The sequence below is a fragment of the Phoca vitulina genome, unplaced genomic scaffold (genome assembly GCF_004348235.1).
Source record: "Phoca vitulina isolate PV1807 unplaced genomic scaffold, GSC_HSeal_1.0 scaffold30, whole genome shotgun sequence".
In the NCBI taxonomy this organism is placed as follows: Eukaryota; Metazoa; Chordata; class Mammalia; order Carnivora; family Phocidae; genus Phoca; species Phoca vitulina.
Window position 1 is genome coordinate 23360513 of NW_022589733.1, and position 18202 is coordinate 23378714.

The 18202-nt window shown below is 48.5% G+C and overlaps 1 protein-coding gene and 1 pseudogene across 3 annotated transcripts in view; both read right to left on the reverse strand.

Annotated features, from left to right (window-relative positions):
* The window catches only part of IL34 (interleukin 34), a 57569-nt gene that overhangs the window by 3475 nt on the left and 35892 nt on the right, over window positions 1-18202 (reverse strand). Inside the window, exons 2-5 of one of the 3 annotated variants that reach the window (XM_032424225.1) lie at window positions 7256-7670; window positions 1606-1739; window positions 514-591; window positions 64-222 (exon numbers count right to left, since the gene is read on the reverse strand). In XM_032424225.1, coding sequence (XP_032280116.1) covers window positions 64-222; window positions 514-591; window positions 1606-1739; window positions 7256-7283 — 399 coding nt within the window. In that variant the 5' untranslated portion in view covers window positions 7284-7670. Of the gene's footprint in view, window positions 1-63; window positions 226-513; window positions 592-1605; window positions 1740-7255; window positions 7918-18202 lie in introns of those variants that run through there. The other 2 variants (XM_032424223.1, XM_032424224.1) reach the window with 2 other exon arrangements.
* On the reverse strand, window positions 10386-11821 carry LOC116644471 (annotated as a pseudogene).

The following is an 18202-nucleotide window of genomic DNA, read 5'->3' on the forward strand; positions in this document are numbered from 1 at the left end:
CCCCCCCCCGCCCCCCCCCCCCCCCCCCCCCCCCCCCCCCCCCCGCAGCTGAGCACAGCTCACCATGAGGCTTTGCTGCACGTCCAGCAGCAGCGTATGGACCTCCTCCAGGTACTTCCAGGATGGGTGGCCCTCGAGCAGCACTTCCTGCACCGACTCAGTAGCACTGAGGCTCACCCAGACCCACAGGTACCGCAGCTCCTGCTGGCTGACCCGGGCCTTCTGCTGTGGGGACAGGAGACATCACTGAAGCCCACAGACACGGGTCTCTGGGCCCTCCCTGCCACTGCTCTGACCACCCCCCCACCCAACGTGGCCCCACAAAGAGAGCAGAGCATGGGCATCCACGGTGGCCAGGGAGCAACCCTGGGCCTCAGCCGAGGGCAGGCTTGCTCGCAGAGCTGGGAAATGCCCCCTGGCAGCAGGACCTGCCAAGACCAATGTGCCTCTCAGGCTGGGTCCGTGGGGTGTCCCAGGAGGCAGGGGTCTCCCAGCCCAGGAGGGGATTCTCACCAGCCTGGTGATGTTGGCCATTCTGAGCACCCCCTCATAAGGCACGCTGACCCTGTAGTTGATGGGGAAGTAGTGTTTCTGGGGAAGTACAAGAAGAAACCATGAGGTCAGAGGCAGAAATGGCTCAGGCGCCCCCAGCTCCCAGACAGTCTGATGTAGGAGAGGGCCAAGGACCAGCCCTCTGATACCAGAGGTGGCCTTCTAGAGAGAATATGCACCCAGCTCCCCACGGGAATAACGACAGCTCTCTCCTCTGGGGCACAGGGAAGGCTGAAACCAAACGTGGAGTTCCTATGATGGCAGAAATTTCATGCCAAGAAGTGGTTGAGGGACCTGCTACCCCCCGAGTAGTATATTCTTTGGAGGTGAGGAAGACTACCTTAAGTAAGATTACTCTAAACTTCTTATGGTGCTGGTTGCAGAACTCTGCCAATAAGGGCACCTGGGTGGCTCAGTCGCTGAGCATCTGCCTTCGGCTCAGGTCATGGTCCCAGGGTCCTGGGATCGAGCCCCGCATCAGGCTCCCTGCTCAGCGGGAGCCTGCTTCTCCCACTCCCACTCCCCCCTCCTTGTGTTCCTACTCTCCCTGTATCTGTCAAATAAATAAAATCTTAAAAAAAAAAAAAACTCTGCCAATAGACTGAAAACCACGGAGTTGTACACTTATTAAACAGGTGAATAGTACGGTATGTGAAGGACATCTCAGTAAAGCTGTCAAAAAAAGAAAAAAGACTTCCAGAGCCACAGTGGCCCATGGGCTTCTCTACCCTACACAAAGGGGTGCACATTCCAACTTCTAGGTCCTTATCTGCCCAGCTGGTAATAAGTGCCTGGGGTTCCCCCAAGGCTTCCTGGAATCCACTCCTGAGTCACAGGGTGAGCACCATGGAGAGGCAGGATCAAAGGTCAGATCAAGTAGCAGGGGTGGAGGGCCCTGGGGACGGCTAGCAGGGAGGGGACGGTTGGTGCGGACCAGGCGGAGAAAGGGGCCCGGGGCTCAGGGCTGACACGGAGCCAGGGCGGGGCCCGAGGGTCCTACACCCTGTGAGCCCGGGAGCTTGGGCAGGGGACACAGCGGGTGCCCACGGTTACCATGTACTGCAGGCGGTTCCTGTACTGCAGCTTGTCCCGCAGAAAGCCGGTGACGGCGCACTCCTCGGTCTGGGTCAAGGGCCACATCTCCAAACCCCCGTTCCCCAAGGCCATGCCAAGGAGGATCCCGAGATCTGTGGACCGAACCCAACAGCAACACATGAGCACCCCGCGCCACCGCCACGCTGTCCGGGTGTGCAAAGCTGTGCGCGTGTGCCCTCCCTTTTCCCAGCCATGGGAGGGGCGGAGGCGCGGAGCGCCGGGGAGGCCTTCCCCCCACCAGGGTCCAGGCTCACACAGCAAGGCCAGGCGAGCACGAGCAGTCCGGCCGGTGCAGCCCTGCCCGCAGCCAGCAGAGCCCGCCCCGCAGTCCCATCCTGAGGTTGGTGTCCAGTCTCCTCCCCACTCCTGCCCCATGGGGCAGGCACAACCTCCTTTCCAGGGCAACCTCGGCCCCCACCCCCTTTAGGCTGGAGTGTCCTCAAAGCCTGGGTCTGCATTTCCATCTGGAGATTCAGGAGTTCTGGATGCTCGTTCCCACTCTACAAATGACTCTTGAGTGACCGGAGCCAATTGCCTCCCTGCTGTAACTGATCTTGGCTTCCCCCTCAGATGTACAAATCATTGCAGCCCTTCCAATGCGCTCACTCTGGGGAAGCCAACCAAGCTCAGGCTGCCGCTTCTCCCCCCCCCAGCGAACGAGCTGCCGCCTTCCGAACATTACCAGCTTTCACCACTGGGGGTCACTGTGACTTCAAAAACAGCTTTTGTGATTTCCTGTAACTGAACACACTTACAAAAAATACCTGAGGAGGGGCACCTGTGTGGCTCAGTCGTTAACCGTCTGCCTTCAGCTCAGGCCATGATCCCAGGGTCCTGGGATCAAGCCTCGTATCGGGCTCCCTGCTAAGTGGGGAGCCTGCTTCTCCCTCTCCCACTCCCCCTGCTTGTGTATCTCTCTCTGTCAAATAAATAAATAATCTTAAAAAAAAAAACAAAACCTGAGGAGTTGCAAAAAATATGAACAAGCATCAAACTCATCAGAGCAGAAAGAAAACATAGATGGGCAGGAGATGTATCCAACAAAAATCAAACTCACCAATAAAGGTAAATATATATATATTAAAACAATCAGATGCCATGTTTCACTTATCAAAATGGAAATTGGGTGTTGTTTTTTTTTTAATTTCATTTCATGACACTTGGTGCCGGCAAAGTAGTGAGGCTCTTATCCTGGAAAGCAATTTGGCAATTTTTATTATTTTTATTATTAGTGGACTTAATAATGTCCACACCCTTTGACCCAATAAGCCTTGAAAGTTTTCACATCCTTTGACCTACTGGAGCACCTGGGTGGTGCAGTCGGTTAACCATCTGACTCTTGGTTTCAGCTCAGTCCCTGATCTCAGGGCTGTGAGATCAAGCCCAGCATCAGGCTCCACACTCATCAGGGAGTCGGCTTGGGACTCTCTCTCCCTCTCCCTCTGCCCCTCCCCACCCCTCACTCTCTCTCTCAAATAATCTTTAAAAAATATTAATAAACAGGGGCGCCTAATTGGCTCAGTTGGTTAAGCATCTGCCTTCGGCTCAGGTCATGATCCCAGGGTCCTGGGATCGAGCCCCGCATTGGGCTCCCTGCTCAGCGGGGAGCCTGCGTCTCCCTCTCCCTCTGCCGGCCGCTCCCCTGCTTGTGCTCTCTGTCAAATAAATAAGTAAAATCTTTTAAAAAAATAAAGTTTAAAAAAAATAATTTTTCACATTCTTTGATCCACTGAACTCATTTTTAGGCATAAGCGTGAAGGAAAACAAGAGAGCCATCACCAAAAGATTCGTGGACAAAGAGTCCTGTAGCAGAATTCTCTTATACAAATAACAATCTGTAAACGGCCCACATGTTCATTAATGAATGTAGCCAATAAAAACCACATTGTCAAAGAATGCTTATGGTATGCTTATGTGATAAGAAAAGTACTCATGATATGCTTAGTAAAGTCTTAAAAAGCATGACTCAACACCTCTCCTCTGGGCGCACAGCGTGACGTGAATTACCCATGTCTGCATGTGCGCGGGAAACGCGGTGCGAGTGGTGGAAGGAAAGGCACCAAATCTCTGTGGGAGATTTTTACGTTCTTTGTATTTTGTAGGACATACTTTATACTCTACAATCAATACAATCAATATCGAAATTACTGTCACAGTCAAAAGCAATAATTTGTTTTTGCTTTTCTTTTCTTTTTTTTTTCCCCTCCCAAAAATAGCCAGGCAAGCCATTATCTCCTTGCCCCACCCCCGGTTCCCAGTAGGCGTTACTGACCTGACTTTCTCCCTCACCTCCCTGGAACTTAGGGAGACTTCTGTTCTTACTCCCTCACTGGCCTGGGCCTGCTCCTGGCCACCTCTCCTCCTCCTCGGCCCTGCCGCCGGGCCTTTGCTCTGGCTGGACTCTCACCCGGAGCACGCTAGGCGGCCTCAAGCCCTGTGCCGAGGAGGACGAGGAGGACGCGCTGCAGCCCACAAGCCCTTCCTCCCAGAGAAGGGCTATTTTTCAAGTTTGCAAATTTGCAACCCATCTTGCATTTCCTCTCTCTTGTCTCTTCCCAAGCGCTTGCCCCCGGTATTTGGACAAAAGAACAGATAAACAGATACTGAGCCAGTGTTTCTGCCTGCTTCCTATCTTGTCTCTAAGTCATTAAGCTCCTCAGCTTGGCACACCTGCAGACCGAGATCATTCCTGGTTTACAGTTTTTGCTCACACTTTGCCTTGACCCTCAGTATCCTCCAGCATGGCAGACCTCTTTCAAGGCCTCACCAAGACTCCTTCCCCCACCCCCCACCAGGCTCTCCCCTGCCTGAACCAGCCCCCACAGTCTCATCTCTAGCACCATCTGTCCACCTCACTCATTATCTAGACCGGACAACTTGGCCCCTAGTGAGTCCCTAATGCAGCGAACCACAGCATGGTCTTGTTTACTGAGCACTTTGCGGGTTCATCTTGAACAAGGAATCAGGAGCATGCATCTGAATCTTCTGGAAAGCTGGTTAAGGCCCAGAGTGTCTGATTTAGGAAGTCTGGGGTGGGCCCAGAGAATCTGTATTTCTAGCAAGTTCCCAGGTGCTGCTGCTGCTGGTCTGGGGACTACACTTTGAGAACCACTGACCTCCAGAGACAGTTGCAAACTGGTGTCCCAAGGGCCACAGCTGGTTCACAGAGATTTCACATAAAAATCTGAATTTGCAACTTGTCTTCAAAAATCAGTATCTCTGTCCACACTTGGCCTTCCTTCCCATGGGGCAGTCACCCCTGCCTGCCCATGTGACCCCTGAAGTCCTACCCTCACTGTGCTCACCCATGTCCTGACAACTTTGGCTCCTAGCAGGGAACGAGTCATAGAAAGCCACCGTGTGCCAGCCTGGCACGCATGGGCTCTGCCAGAAACCTTGTCCGTGGGTCATCTGCCTTCCCCCAGACCCAGACTTCCTTCAGATCTGCAGACTGACCACCAACTCCAAATTTAAGCCCCTTTTCAGCTGCCTCCACCCCAAGAAACAGGCCAGCAAGCCGGTGACCATGGGGCCAGCATGGCCGCAGCCTCACAGTGGCTCTGCTCCTCAGAGAGCCCCACGGCAGTGCACCCCCAACCCTGGGAGGGGGCCATTCTTGCCCCCTCGCCCTCCAGAAAGAAGACACCTCCAAGACAGAAGAGGAGGCTGAAGAAAGAGCAAGTGAGGAAGGAGCTCCCTTCCTGGGTCCCTGGCTGGGAGGGGCTGCGCCTGTCCTGGGGACAGCCCCCTTGTGCAGGGACAAATGGGGCTTGTTCACCACCCCACCCGCAGTGACCGAATCTAAACCTGTGCAGAGGGTTGAATAGCATCCCCCTGAAAATCCTTGTTCGCCCAGAGCTTCAGATGTGACCTTATTTGGAAATGGGGTCTTTGCAGATAACATCAAGGCCCACCCTAAATCCAGTGACCAGATGTCCTCATAAGAGGAGGAGAGGACAGAGAGACATGCAGAGAGTGTCAGGAGGAGACAGACACAGACCGGGGCGATGCCACCACAAACCATGAACTGCCAGGTGCCAATAGAAGCAGGAAGAGGAGAAAAAAAAAAAAAAAAGCAGCAGCAGGCAGAGGCAGAAAGGAGCCTCCCCTAGAGCTTCGGAGGAGGCGTGGCCCTGCCCACACCTTAATTTTAGACTTCTGGCCTCCAGACCTGGGACAGAATAAACTTCTGCTGTTTTAAGTCACCGAGTTTGTGGCAATTTGTTATGGCAGCCCATCCTTCCCCAGCACCCAGCCCCTTTACGAGCCCCTGACGTGCAGCTCTCCCGGCCTCCCTCCCCACAGCCCAAGCTCGCCAGGGCCCGCAGTCAGCTCCACCATGCCTTCCAGTCCCACGTCCATCTCTGGAACAGACCCTCATCGCTTTCTGCCCAAAAGGTTGCGAAAGCACGGCCGGCAAGTAGCACAGACTGATCTTCCGAAAGTAGAGTAACTCCCAGTCACAACTCCATCCCCAGATCTTGAACCTTCCAGAGCTCCCTGCTGTCTCATGAACTGGCCTTTACGGCCTCCACCATCTGAGCCCAAACTGGCTTTCCAGCTTGGCCTCTCACAGCCCCACTGCTGAACCTTTGCTCATGCTGTTCCCTCTACCTGGGACACTGTCCTCACCTTCCCACATCTACCTGTGTGAACACGGTCCACCTTCAAAACCATTTCAAGTGGCTCCTCACCCATGTTGCCCCTTTTGCTCCTCGTGACCTGGAAGCTTCCAGAACACTGGGTCTGGGTCCTTCTGCCTGTTCTGAATGCCCTGATCCTTTGCAGTCTCCCTCCACAAGGGCCAGCCTGGATCCCTTGCAGGATCAAACCCCAGACCTCATCCATGAGGCACACAGTTCCTAACGCCTAACTCGGCGCCAGGCATCGGAGAGAGGGGCGCGAGCTAGCCCAGTCCTTGTTGCCATGGCAGTAACTCTCCAGTGGGCATGTGGGAGGCACCAGAAAAATGTGCTGAATTTGAGTCAATTCAATAGAATCTTGGAGTCTGAAGGGATCTTGGTCTGGCCTCCCACCAGCAGACTTGAGAGGCTTCTAGACGCTTTCTGTCCTCATTTCAACTTATTTTTCTTTTTACCAACAACACTGTTCTCTTTCTGCCTCTTAATTTTGTTCTATCATGGAGGGAGGGGCAGAGAAACAGGCTGCCTTCTCCAGCACCTGGTGGCACTTCTGCCACGTGTCTTGGGGCCCACTTTCACGAGCTCCCACCCCCGGCTGGCCACACCCAGGGAGGCCAGAAATCCTCTCTGCCACCTCTGCCCCACCCCTGCCCGTGCGCCCCAGCACTGGTGAGCCTGCGAAGGTGGTGCTGCCCCTTGCCCCCAGTGCCTGGCCCATCCCCTTGACCACCCACTGACCACGCCAACCCAGCCTAAGACTTGTACCCCCCATGCGGGTCTGAGCTGGGGTTGGCTAGGGCCAGGGCAGAGGGTGGCCATGGGAGTCCTCAGGCTGTTAAGCTGGGAAGCATCTCAACTTCTCACTGGCAGGAATGGCCCTGTTGCCATGGTTACAGCAGAGCCTGGCTCTGGGCCAAGGCCTCCAAGGGCCGTCTCCACAGACGCCCCCCCTCCCCAGTACTCACAGTGCAGCCAGGCGATTCCCCGGGGCATGGTGGTACGCTGTGTCCCCCAGAGAGCAGAGGCGGTGTCCCCGGCCGTGTGTCTATCCACAAAGGCCCAGGTGGGGCCTACATGGCCTCGGGTCAGCGAAGGTGGCCCAAGGCTGGGGAAGGGCTGGCCACAGAGCAGCAGCCCGGCGGGGGGGCGGCAGGTGCTCCTGGGGCAGTGCCCGCCCTTATCTGCCTGGCCGAGTGGAGGGCAGCCGGGGGGCGGCAGCTGCAAGTCCCATGGCAGCCGGGACCTGGCCTGAGACTCCGGCCTCGGGGTCTTCCCTCTCGAGCAGGAGGACAGAGTCCCCAGCAGGCCCCTCGGAATCTGGGGCCGGGTTGTGCTTTCTCTGATTTCTCCGTCTGCAGCTGCTCAATGTGAAATCTGGCTCTGGAGGGAGAAAGGAGGAGAGAAACGGGTTATGTAAGAGTAGTGCTGCCACTCAGCCATCAGCCACCAGCACTGAGAGTCTGTGCGCGCTGCACCCACTGCTGGCAGGGGCCCCGGGGAGAGACCGGGGGCCGGCTACTCGACTGCACACGAGAAAGGACTTCGGAACATCCCAAGGGCAGCGCTGGCCCGGGGTGAGTTACGATGACACCAGCTGACAGCCACGGGCCTCAACAAAAGCAGGACCAAGGGATGAATGGCTGAACGCGTCCAATCAAGGAAGCTTCCTGAATGAGGTGAGGCTGCATGCAGGTCAAGTACCTGGATGACTCAGGCTGCCAGGACATTAAAACAGCAGCTCTCTTGGTGGCTTCCTCTTGCACAAATTTCCCGTAAAGTGCTGAGTACTTCGAGTACTGAGTACTTTGAATACTGAGCCCACCACACATCCTGGACCCCCAGACCCTGACGGAGAAGCCAAGAAAGTAAGAAATGGGGTCAAGGTCACCTTCATGGTGGTTCTAGCCCTCGAGCCCCTCCAAAATGGAGGAAATGTGTGAAAGCTGAGGAAGACACCCAGCGGGAGTGACCTGGTGACACAGGAGCTAGAGCCTTTGGGGTGGCACAGAGAAAACCAGGCTGCTCCCAGAGGCCTGGAAACAGGGCCCCTCCCCGGCAAATGAGGCCGGACCAGTGGCCTGACAGCCGTCTGCCTCAGAGAGTGCCCTTCCCCACAACTGAGAGGGCACCCTCTCTTCCTCTCTCTCTCCCCTCTCTCTCATGGGGGAGGGTGAGGAGATTGAGAACGTGCCTCTCCCATGCCACCCCTAGTCTACCCCATGGCTGAGAGCAGGCATGAGGAAGCTCACACAGGGAACAGGTGTGCAAGAAAGTAGATGCTAGAATGTTCTGCATAGTTCAGTTGTGAATACTGTGTTTTAAAAATATATAATCACATTACTATTATTGCACATTCCCAAATCAAGAATTCCTTGTATCACCTAATACAGAATCCATGTTCGATTTTCCCCGGTTGTTTTTAAAATGTCTTTTTTTTTCTTAAGTTGGTTTGAATCGAGAGCCTAACAAAGTCCATTGGTTGATGTGTCTCTACATCTTTTTTCCTTTCTTTTTTTAAATATGAAGATATAATTCGCATGCCATAAAATTTGCCATTTTAAAGTGTATAATTCAGTGGGATTTTTTTTTTTAGTAGATTCACAAAGTTGTGCAACAATCACCCACAATCTAATTCCAGAACATCTTCATCACCCCCAAAATAAACTGTATTCATTTGCAGTCTCTGTTTATTTCCTCCCCCCACCCAGCCCCTGGGGCAAGCAACCACTCATTTGCTTTCTGTCTCTATGGATTTGCTTCGCCTGGACATTTCCTATCAATGGAGTCATACAGTATGTGGTCCTTCAGGACTGACTTCTTTCACTTAGCGTAATGTTTTCAGGGTTCATTCATCTTGTACCGTGCAATAAACTGAATGTGTCCCCCTAAGTTCCTATGTTGAAGCCCTAGCCCCCCGTGTGATGGGAGACGGGACTTTTGGGAGGTAATTAGGGTTAGATGAGATCAGAAGGGTGGGGCCCTTGTGATGGGATTTGTGACTTTATAAGAAGAGCCACCAGAGAGAGAGCTTGCTCGCTCTCTCTGCGTGCCCCCACAGACAAGAGGTCATGTGAGCACACGAGAAGGCGACCACCTGCAATCCAAGGGGAGAGTCCACACCAGAAACCAACCATGCTGGTACCCTGATCTCAGACCTCCAGCCTCTGGAACTGTGAGCAAGTAAATTTCTGTTCTTTAAGCCACCCATCAATGGCATTTTATTATGGCAGCCCAATCAGGCTAAGACATAGCATCTGTCAGTACTTCATTCCCCCCCTTTTTTTTTCTATTTTTTAAAATTTTTTTAAGATTTCATTTTTAAGTTATCTCTACACCCAACATGGGGCTCGAACTCATGACCCTGAGGTCAAGAGTCACATGCTCCACCAACTGAGGCAGCCAGCCGCCCCTCACTTTTATTTTTTTTAAGTGTCAAACATTTTTCTCTCTTAATTTTTTGCCGTTTTACAAGAGGATTTTACTGGGGTGCCTGGGTGGCTCAGTTGGGTAGGCGTCCAACTCTTGATTTTGGCTCAGGTCATGATCTCAGGGTCACCGGATCAAGCCCCTCCTCAGGCTCCACGCTTAGTGTGGAGTCTGCTTGTCCCTCTTCTTCTGTTCCTCCCCCTACTCTCTCTCTCTCTCTCTCTCTCGCTCTCAAAAATAAACAAACAAAATCTTTAAAAAAAAAAAAAAAAGGATTTTATTTTATTATTATTTTTTAAGTAGGCTCCACACCCAATGTGGGGCTTGAACTCATGACTGAGATCAAGAGTTACACACTCTACTGACTGAGCCAGCCAGAGGCCCCCCCCCCACTTTTTTTTTTTTTTTGGCTTTTTTAAAATAAAGTTAAACAGTAAAACAAAAATTCACAAGTTGTTTCCCTGTCCATCCCCTCCCTCCCTCCCACACCCGCAGTCTTGGCGCCAGCCCCCTTTCCTTCACCCACTCACAAAGACCCAGGGGATCCAACGGAGAAAGCCAAAGTGCTCCAAGTACACGGAGATGCGGAGAAGAGAGGAGGTAAGCTGCGTCCACATTCAAGGTCACACTGAGCAAGTCCGCACTCTCTAGGTTCTGGATGGTTTCCTCTCATGACACAAACTGAAAAAGGAAATTCCCCAGACCAGATGTTTCAAAGCTGAAGCCCCAGCACTGCTGAAGAATGCCAAAGAAAATGTGGTTGACATCAAAGTCGCCCACACCCGTGCCCTCCTCATCCAGGTCCTGTCCAGTGTCAGAGTGAGTCTTCTTCTCGGGATCAGTGAGGAGAGCAAAAGCTTGCAAAAGCTTCTCTGACTTCCTTGAACTTTTCCTCCTCCTCCTTCTAAACTTCAGCACTGGCTCTCCCGTGCCCGTCTGCGTGGTGCTTCAAGGCTCGTTGCTGATAGTTTTCTTGAGCTCCTCCTCAGAGGCATTCATGTCCACTCCCAGAAACTTGTAGTAAACTTTCCTTGCTTTTCTTCAGCACCAGCTGTGTGGTGTTTTAGGAGCTGTGCATGTTCTTATGTTTTCTCCGTCTGATACACTTTTCCACAGTCCTGTACTGCTTTTTCAAATTGTTCCGTATCCATGTAACACTGAGCTTTTCCCAAGGAGGCTTTTAATTAAGTGGAATCAAGCTTCACTGCATTTGTGCAATCTTCTATTGCACCATCTAGTCTCCTAAGCTTGGAATGATCTATACCCCAGTTACAGTAGAACTCAGCATTTGTTTTTATATTGTTGGGGGTCTGTCCCCAGGGCTTCTGTGTATAGTTCATACGCCAGCTTGTAATTTCCTTCTTCTTGCTCTGCTTTAAGTGCTTTGGCATTTCTGCAAGCAAGGGAGGCATTTTTGGGGTCAGGGGCCATCTCAAGAGCCTGTACAAAAAAAAACTGAACTACCTTCTCAATACAGTCTTCCTAATAATGGCAGAGACCTCATACATACAGAGCATGGCCATTGGTGGAATGTCACTGGCTGCAGACGCTGCTTCTGGATAATGACCCAGCATCGCTAAATATTCTGCTTTGGTGATTTTGAAGCAATGGCAGGCAGGGCAAACTCTAGGGCACAGTCCATGCAGAAAACTACTTTGCAAAAATCCTGCTTCTCAAAATCTGTTCCTGTTCTCTTCTCACGTTCATATATATCCTGTTGTGCCTGAGCATTTTTGTGATCCAGTTCTAGGGCTCTCTGGAAACGGTGACGTGCCGCCATGGCATTCCCTAGAGATAGGGGGCATTTGCCTTCCCATGGATGTCCCCAGGACAAAACTGTCATTCAACCTCACTGCTATGCATCTCCAAGAGCTTTCTGGAACCTTCTGAGCATCATCAAACTGGCTGCTCAATTCTAACTTCAGCTAGCATTTTTAGGACACAGATCTAGTTCTTCTGTATAATAGTTATAAGCTTCACTGTAATCTTTCTTGGCATAGTTTGCATTACCTTTTTCCTTGAAAGACTTTACTTCCCTCTTCACTGGGGAGCAGTTCTGGCTCTGTCACCGCCATTACCACATGGTGCTCTGTGGCAACCGCCATCTTACCACGGAGACTACTACTTCCTTCCTTTTTACTGTGAAATAATATTCCATTGTGCGGATACACCACATTTTCCCTAGCCATTCATCAGTTGATGGACATTAGGGTTGTTTTCACCGGGGCGGGGGGGGGTGGCGCTAATACAAATGATATTGCTATGAACGCTCCTGTACAAGTCTTTGTGTGGACATAGGTTTTGTTCCTTGGGTATGTTCCCAGGAATGGGGTTGCCGGGTCATGTGGTTAATCTAACTTTCTGAGGAACCAAGCTGTTTTCCAAAGCAGCTACACCATTTTATATTTATATATCCCATCCACAGTGAATGAGTGTTCTGATTTCTCCACATTCTTGTCAATGTTTGTTATTATCTTTTTATTATTATTATTATTATTATACCCATCAGTGGGTGTGAAATGGTATCTCATGTGGTTTTTACTTGCATTTTCCTGATGACTAGAGATACTGAGCATCTTTTCATGTGCTTACTGGCCATTTGTATATCTTCTTTGGAGAAATGTCTATTCAAGTCCTTTACCCATCTTCTAATTAGTTTTTTTTTTTTTTAAGATTTTATTTTTTTAAGATTTTATTTGACAGAGGGAGACACAGCGAGAGAGGGAACACAAGCAGTGGGAGTGGGAGAGGGAGAAGCAGGGTTCCTGCGGAGCAGGGAGCCCAATGCGGGGCTCGATCCCAAGACCCTGAGATCATGACCTGAGCCGAAGGCAGATGCTTAATGACTGAGCCACCCAGGCACCCCAGGATTTTATTTCTTTTTAAAGATCTTATTTATTTATTTGACAGAGAAAGAGAGAGCAAAAGAGGGAACATAAGCAGGGGGAATGGGGGAGGGAGAAGCAGGCTTCCCGTCGAGCAGGGAGCCCGATGGAGGGCTCAATCCCAGGACCCTGGGATCATGACCTGAGCCAAAGGCAGATGCTTAATGACTGAGCCACCCAGGCGCCCTAAGATTTTATTTTTAAGTAATCTCCACACCCAACGTGGGGCTTCAACTCACAACCCTGAGACCAAGAGTCCCATGCTCCACTAACTGAGCCAGCCAGGAACCCCCATTTTTTTTTTTTTTTTAGTTTTAACAGTTCTATTTTTCTTTAAAGTATTTTATTTATTTACTTGAGAGAGAGAGAGAGCACAGAGGGAGAGGGAGAAGTAGACCCCCACTGAGCAAGAAGCCTGATGCGAAGCTCAATTCCAGGACCCTGGGATCACAACCCAAGCCAAAGGCAGACACTTAACAAACTTAGCCACCCAGGCACCCCAAGTTGTAACAGTTCTAAATACATTCTGGGTACTAGACTCTTATTAGATATATGATTTGTAGAAAAAACACAGTCTCTTCAACAAATGGTGTTGGGAAAATTGGACAGCCTCATGCAGAAGAATGAAACTGGACCATTTCCTTACACCATACACAAAAATGGACTCAAAATGGATCAAAGACCTAAATGTGACACAGGAATCCATCAAAATCCTTAAGGATAACATAGGCAGCAACCTCTTCAACCTCGGCTGCAGCAACTTCTTGCTAGACACGTCTCCAAAGGCAAGGGAAACAAAAGCAAAAATTAACTATTGGGACTTCATCAAGATAAAAAGCTTTTGCACAGCAAAGGAAATAGTCAACAAAACCAAAAGACAATTGACACAATAGGAGAAGATATCTGCAAATGACATATATCAGATAAAGGGCTAGTATCCAAAATCTATGAAGAACTTATTAAACACAACACCCAAAGAATAATCAAGAAATGGGCAGAAGACATGAACAGACATTTATGCAAAGAAGACATCCAAATGGCCAACAGACACATGAAAAAGTGCTCAACATCACTTGGCATCGGGGAAATACAAATTAAAACCACAAAGAGATACCGCCTCACACCAGTCAGAATGGCTAAAATTAACAAGTCAAGAAACAGCAGATGTTGGCGAGGATGCAGACAAAGGGGAACCCTCCTACACTGTTGGTGGGAATGCAAGCTGGTGCAGCCACTCTGGAAAACAGTATGGAGGTTCCTCAAAAAGTTGAAAATAGAGCTACCCTATGACCCAGCCATTGCACTACTGGGTATTTACCCCAAAGATACAAATGTAGTGATCCGAAGGGGCACGTGCACCCCAATGTTTATAGCAGCAATGTCCACAATAGCCAAACTATGGAAAGAGCCCAGATGTCCATCGACAGATGAATATATTTGTGTGGGGCTATCCAATTGTCCCAGCACCATTTTTTGAAAAGACTGTCTTTCCTCCATTGGATGGCATTGGCACCCTCACCAAAACTCAGTTGACCACAGACGCATAGACAGATGTGGATTTACTTCTGGAATCTCAATCGTATTCCATTGATCTGTATGTTTACCTCTATGCCAGTAACCCACTACCTTAATTTCCGTAGATCTGTGGTAAGTTTTGAACTCTTAAGACTTTTTAATCTATGAAAGTTTACTTTCCCTTTTTGTTATTGTTGAAGAAACTGGGTCACTTGTCCTATAGACCTACCACATTGTGCATTTGGTTGATTGCACCCTTGGAATGCCATTCAGCATATTTATCACTGCGTTTCTTAATATTCAGATCAAAAAGCTTCCCTGGGTTTGGGTAGGGTTTCCACAGGGGGTCCCGCCTTACAGCAGGAGACACAAAATGTCTTCTCATCCCCCTTTAGTAAGCTAATGTCATGTTCTTTATCCATGATTCATCTATTATACAGTTCTCCATCAGCCTTTTATCTTTCATCAAACATTGATGATTCTAGCCCTCATCCAGTATTCCATTAGTCAATCCAGGTGGTGACTTTCTGCTTCTACCTTTCCTTCTACGTTTATTACTGTGATCCTCCTAGAAAGGAGAACGTTCCCTCCTCATCTGTTTTTTTACCTCAAAGTTTGTTCTGTAGAGAAAAAGCAGGATAACAGTTTGCTTCTTTCCCTTGACTTATGTGCCACTTTTCAGAATGAGTTCTTCCCTAGAATCCTCCAAAGGTAATGAATGATTCTTCAGTATCATTTTGAATTCATTCATCTTTTAACTTACATATTTCAATCCATTCAAGTTACTTTTAAGGCAGGTTTATTGAAGTAAAATTGATATACACTGAAGTTCACCCTCTTTAAGTGTACAGTGTGATGAGTTTTAACGAATATACACAAACATATTATTCTAAGATCTGGAACATTTCTATCACCCCCAAAAACTTCTCCTGTATCCCTTTGCTGCCAATCCCTTTCCCCATCCTATACCTCTGACGAACATTTATCTAATTGCTGTTCCTAATAGGGTTTTCCCCACAAAACATTATATAAACAGAATCATAAAGTATGTTGCCATTTCTGTCCTGTCTTCTTCCATTTAGCAAACGCGTTGGGGATTCACCATGTTGCTGAGTGTATCGGTGGTCTTTTCCTTTTATTACTGAGTAGCATTCCATTATACCACAATTCGTTTATCCATTTATCAAATGACATTTACGTTGCTTCCAGGGTTTTGCAAGTATGACTAAATCCACATACATTTGCATAGAGATGGTCTTTCTGTGGAAATATATTATTTTCCTTAGGGAAATACCTAGGAGTGAGTCACTGGGCCGTATGATAGCTGGAGATTTAATAAGATATTGCAAAACAGTTTGTTATTCTTCTTGGTGCCCAAATTATTTCATCATTAGGATAGTGGGAGCTCCTTCCAGTAGGGTCCTGTCCTACTAACATGATTCCAGTAGTCTTCAATAGCTTCCTTGCTTTCAAGCATGAGTGGAGATTCCAGGCTCATCTTGGACATTTTCTGCCTCAGACTAGAAATCAGCTACTTTTCCACAGAGCTCTTTTAGTGGGGAATGATACCAAAAAACCAGAGCCTGAGCACTACAGGGTGCTTATTACTACCTGGTTGTCAGTGTCCATAGGCTCTTCAGGTGGACAGACCTAGGAAATTAATCTTTTGAGAGAGAGAGAGACCCAGCGAGCATACATGCAAGTGAGGGGGAGGGGCAGAGGGAGAGAGAGAATCTTCAACAGGCTCCACGCTCAGACAGAGCCCAGTGTGGGACTTGCTCTCATGACCCTGAGATCATGACCTGAGCTGAAATCAAGAGTTGGACACTTAACCGAGACACCCAGGTGCCCCAGAAATTAGTATTTTTAAATAGAAAAATAAATCATTAATTTGTAGATAAATCATTAGAATTATAAGTTTTTTTTTTTAACTTCTTTGGATTATTTGCATCTCTTTTGTCTTGTGCTGAAAATCTTTTTCTTAATGACACTTAAGATGATTATTTGTTTTGTCCTTCTATATAGATAGTAGTTTCAAAATGGTAACAGTGCTATAACTTAACAAGTCCATGCAGTTTAAGATTTCTTTGTGGTTCTTTCTATCTTTAGTTATCTCCTCATTGGAAATAGACAGTAAAAAAACAAACAAACAAAAAAAAACCCATACATTTCCATCTGTTTGTTATTTTTAGGGATTTTTAAAATTTTTAATTATATAAAACATGTAATTCCAAAGTAAAAACCATAAGAATATGTTCAGAAAGTTCTAGCTTCCACTATCTTTCCCCCCCCATCATTTCCCTCTCCCTGAAGATAAACATTTTATATTTTTTGGCTTATCCTTGAATTGTTCATATTTCAAAATAGAAGAAGGGGTGCCTGGGCCGCTCATTTGGTTAAGTGTCTGACTCTTGATTTCAACTCAGGTAATGATCTCAGGGTCCTGGGATCTAGCCCCGGTCAGGCTCCACACTCAGCCAGAGTTTGCTTGGGATTCTCTCTTTCCCTCTCCCTTTGCCCCTCCCCCCAGTTGTGCCCTCTCTAAAATAAGTAAATAAAATCTTTTTAACAAAATAGAAAAGCAGGTTTCTCATAGTTTGTATCTTTTTCCTACAAAAGGTAGCATTTTTTTTTTTTTTTTTTTAAGATTTTATTTATTTATTTGACAGAGAGACAGCGAGAGAGGGAACACAAGCAAGAGGAGTGGGAGAGGGAGAAGCAGGCTTCCTGCTGAGCAGAGAGCCCGATGCGGGGCTCGATCCCAGGACCCTGGGATCATGACCTGAGCCGAAGGCAGACGCTTAACGACTGAGCCACCCAGGCGCCCCAAAAGGTAGCATATTATTTTTAAAGCATATTGTTTTTTATTTTTTTAATTTTTTTTTTTAAAGACTTTATTTGAGAGAGAGAGGGCACGAGCTGGGGGAGGGACAGAGGGAGTGGTACAGGGAGAAGCAGACTCCCCACTGAGCAGGGAGCCCAATGCGGGGCTTAATCTCAGGACCCTGAGATTACGACCTGAGCCAAAGGCAGACGCTTAACCGACTCAGCCAATCCAGGCACCCCTAAAAACTTATTTTAAAATAACACACAGATAGGGGCACCTGGCTGGCTCAGTCAGTAGAGCATAGGACTCTTGATCTCGGGGTTGTGAGTTTGAGCCCCATGTTGGGTGTAGAGAATACTTAAAAATAATAATATAAAATAAAATATTTAAAATAAAACACAGGAGGGCGCCTGGGTGGCTCAGTTGGTTAAGCGACTGCCTTCGGCTCAGGTCATGATCCTGGAGTCCCTGGATCGAGTCCCGCATCGGGCTCCCTGCTCGGCAGGGAGCCTGCTTCTCCCTCTGACCCTCCCCCCTCTCATGTGCTCTCTCTCTCTCTCTCTCATTCTCTCTGTCTCAAATAAATAAATAAAATCTTTAAAAAAAAAAAAAAATAAATAAAATAAAATAAAATAAAATAAAACACAGGAATAACATGAAACACATGTACTGTTTAATGAATTACTGTAAGACAATCGTGCCTTGGAACTCTCACCAAATCAAGAAATAGAAAAGTTGGCCAGGCCCTCTAGAAGTCCCTCCATGAGACCCAATCACAGCTCCCCACTAAGAGTAACCATAATCCTATGACAGCATTCACCTTGCTGGTTTCTTTACGGCTTTACCCAGCACACTATCAAGTGTGAATCCCTAAACACTATAGTTTTTAAGCTTTGTCCTTTTTTCAAATTTCATATATCTTTTGGGGTGCCTGGGTGGCTCAGTCGGTTAAGCGTCTGCCTTCGGCTCAGGCTGTGATCCCAGGGTCCTGGGATCTAGCCCCACATTGGGCTCTCTGCTCAGCGAGGAGCCTGCTTCTCCCTCTCCCTCTGCCTGCCGCTCTGCCTACTTGTGCTCTCTGTCAAATAAGTAAAATCTTTTTAAAATTTTTTCGTGTATCTTTTAAGTCTGTTTTCATCTATGGGATTTCCCTTCCATCCCATTCTTTCCCTTACAATTCATCTGTTGAAGAACCCAGGATATTTGCTCTGTAGAGTGTCTCCAGTCCAGACTTCATCGACTGCACATTCATGGTACAA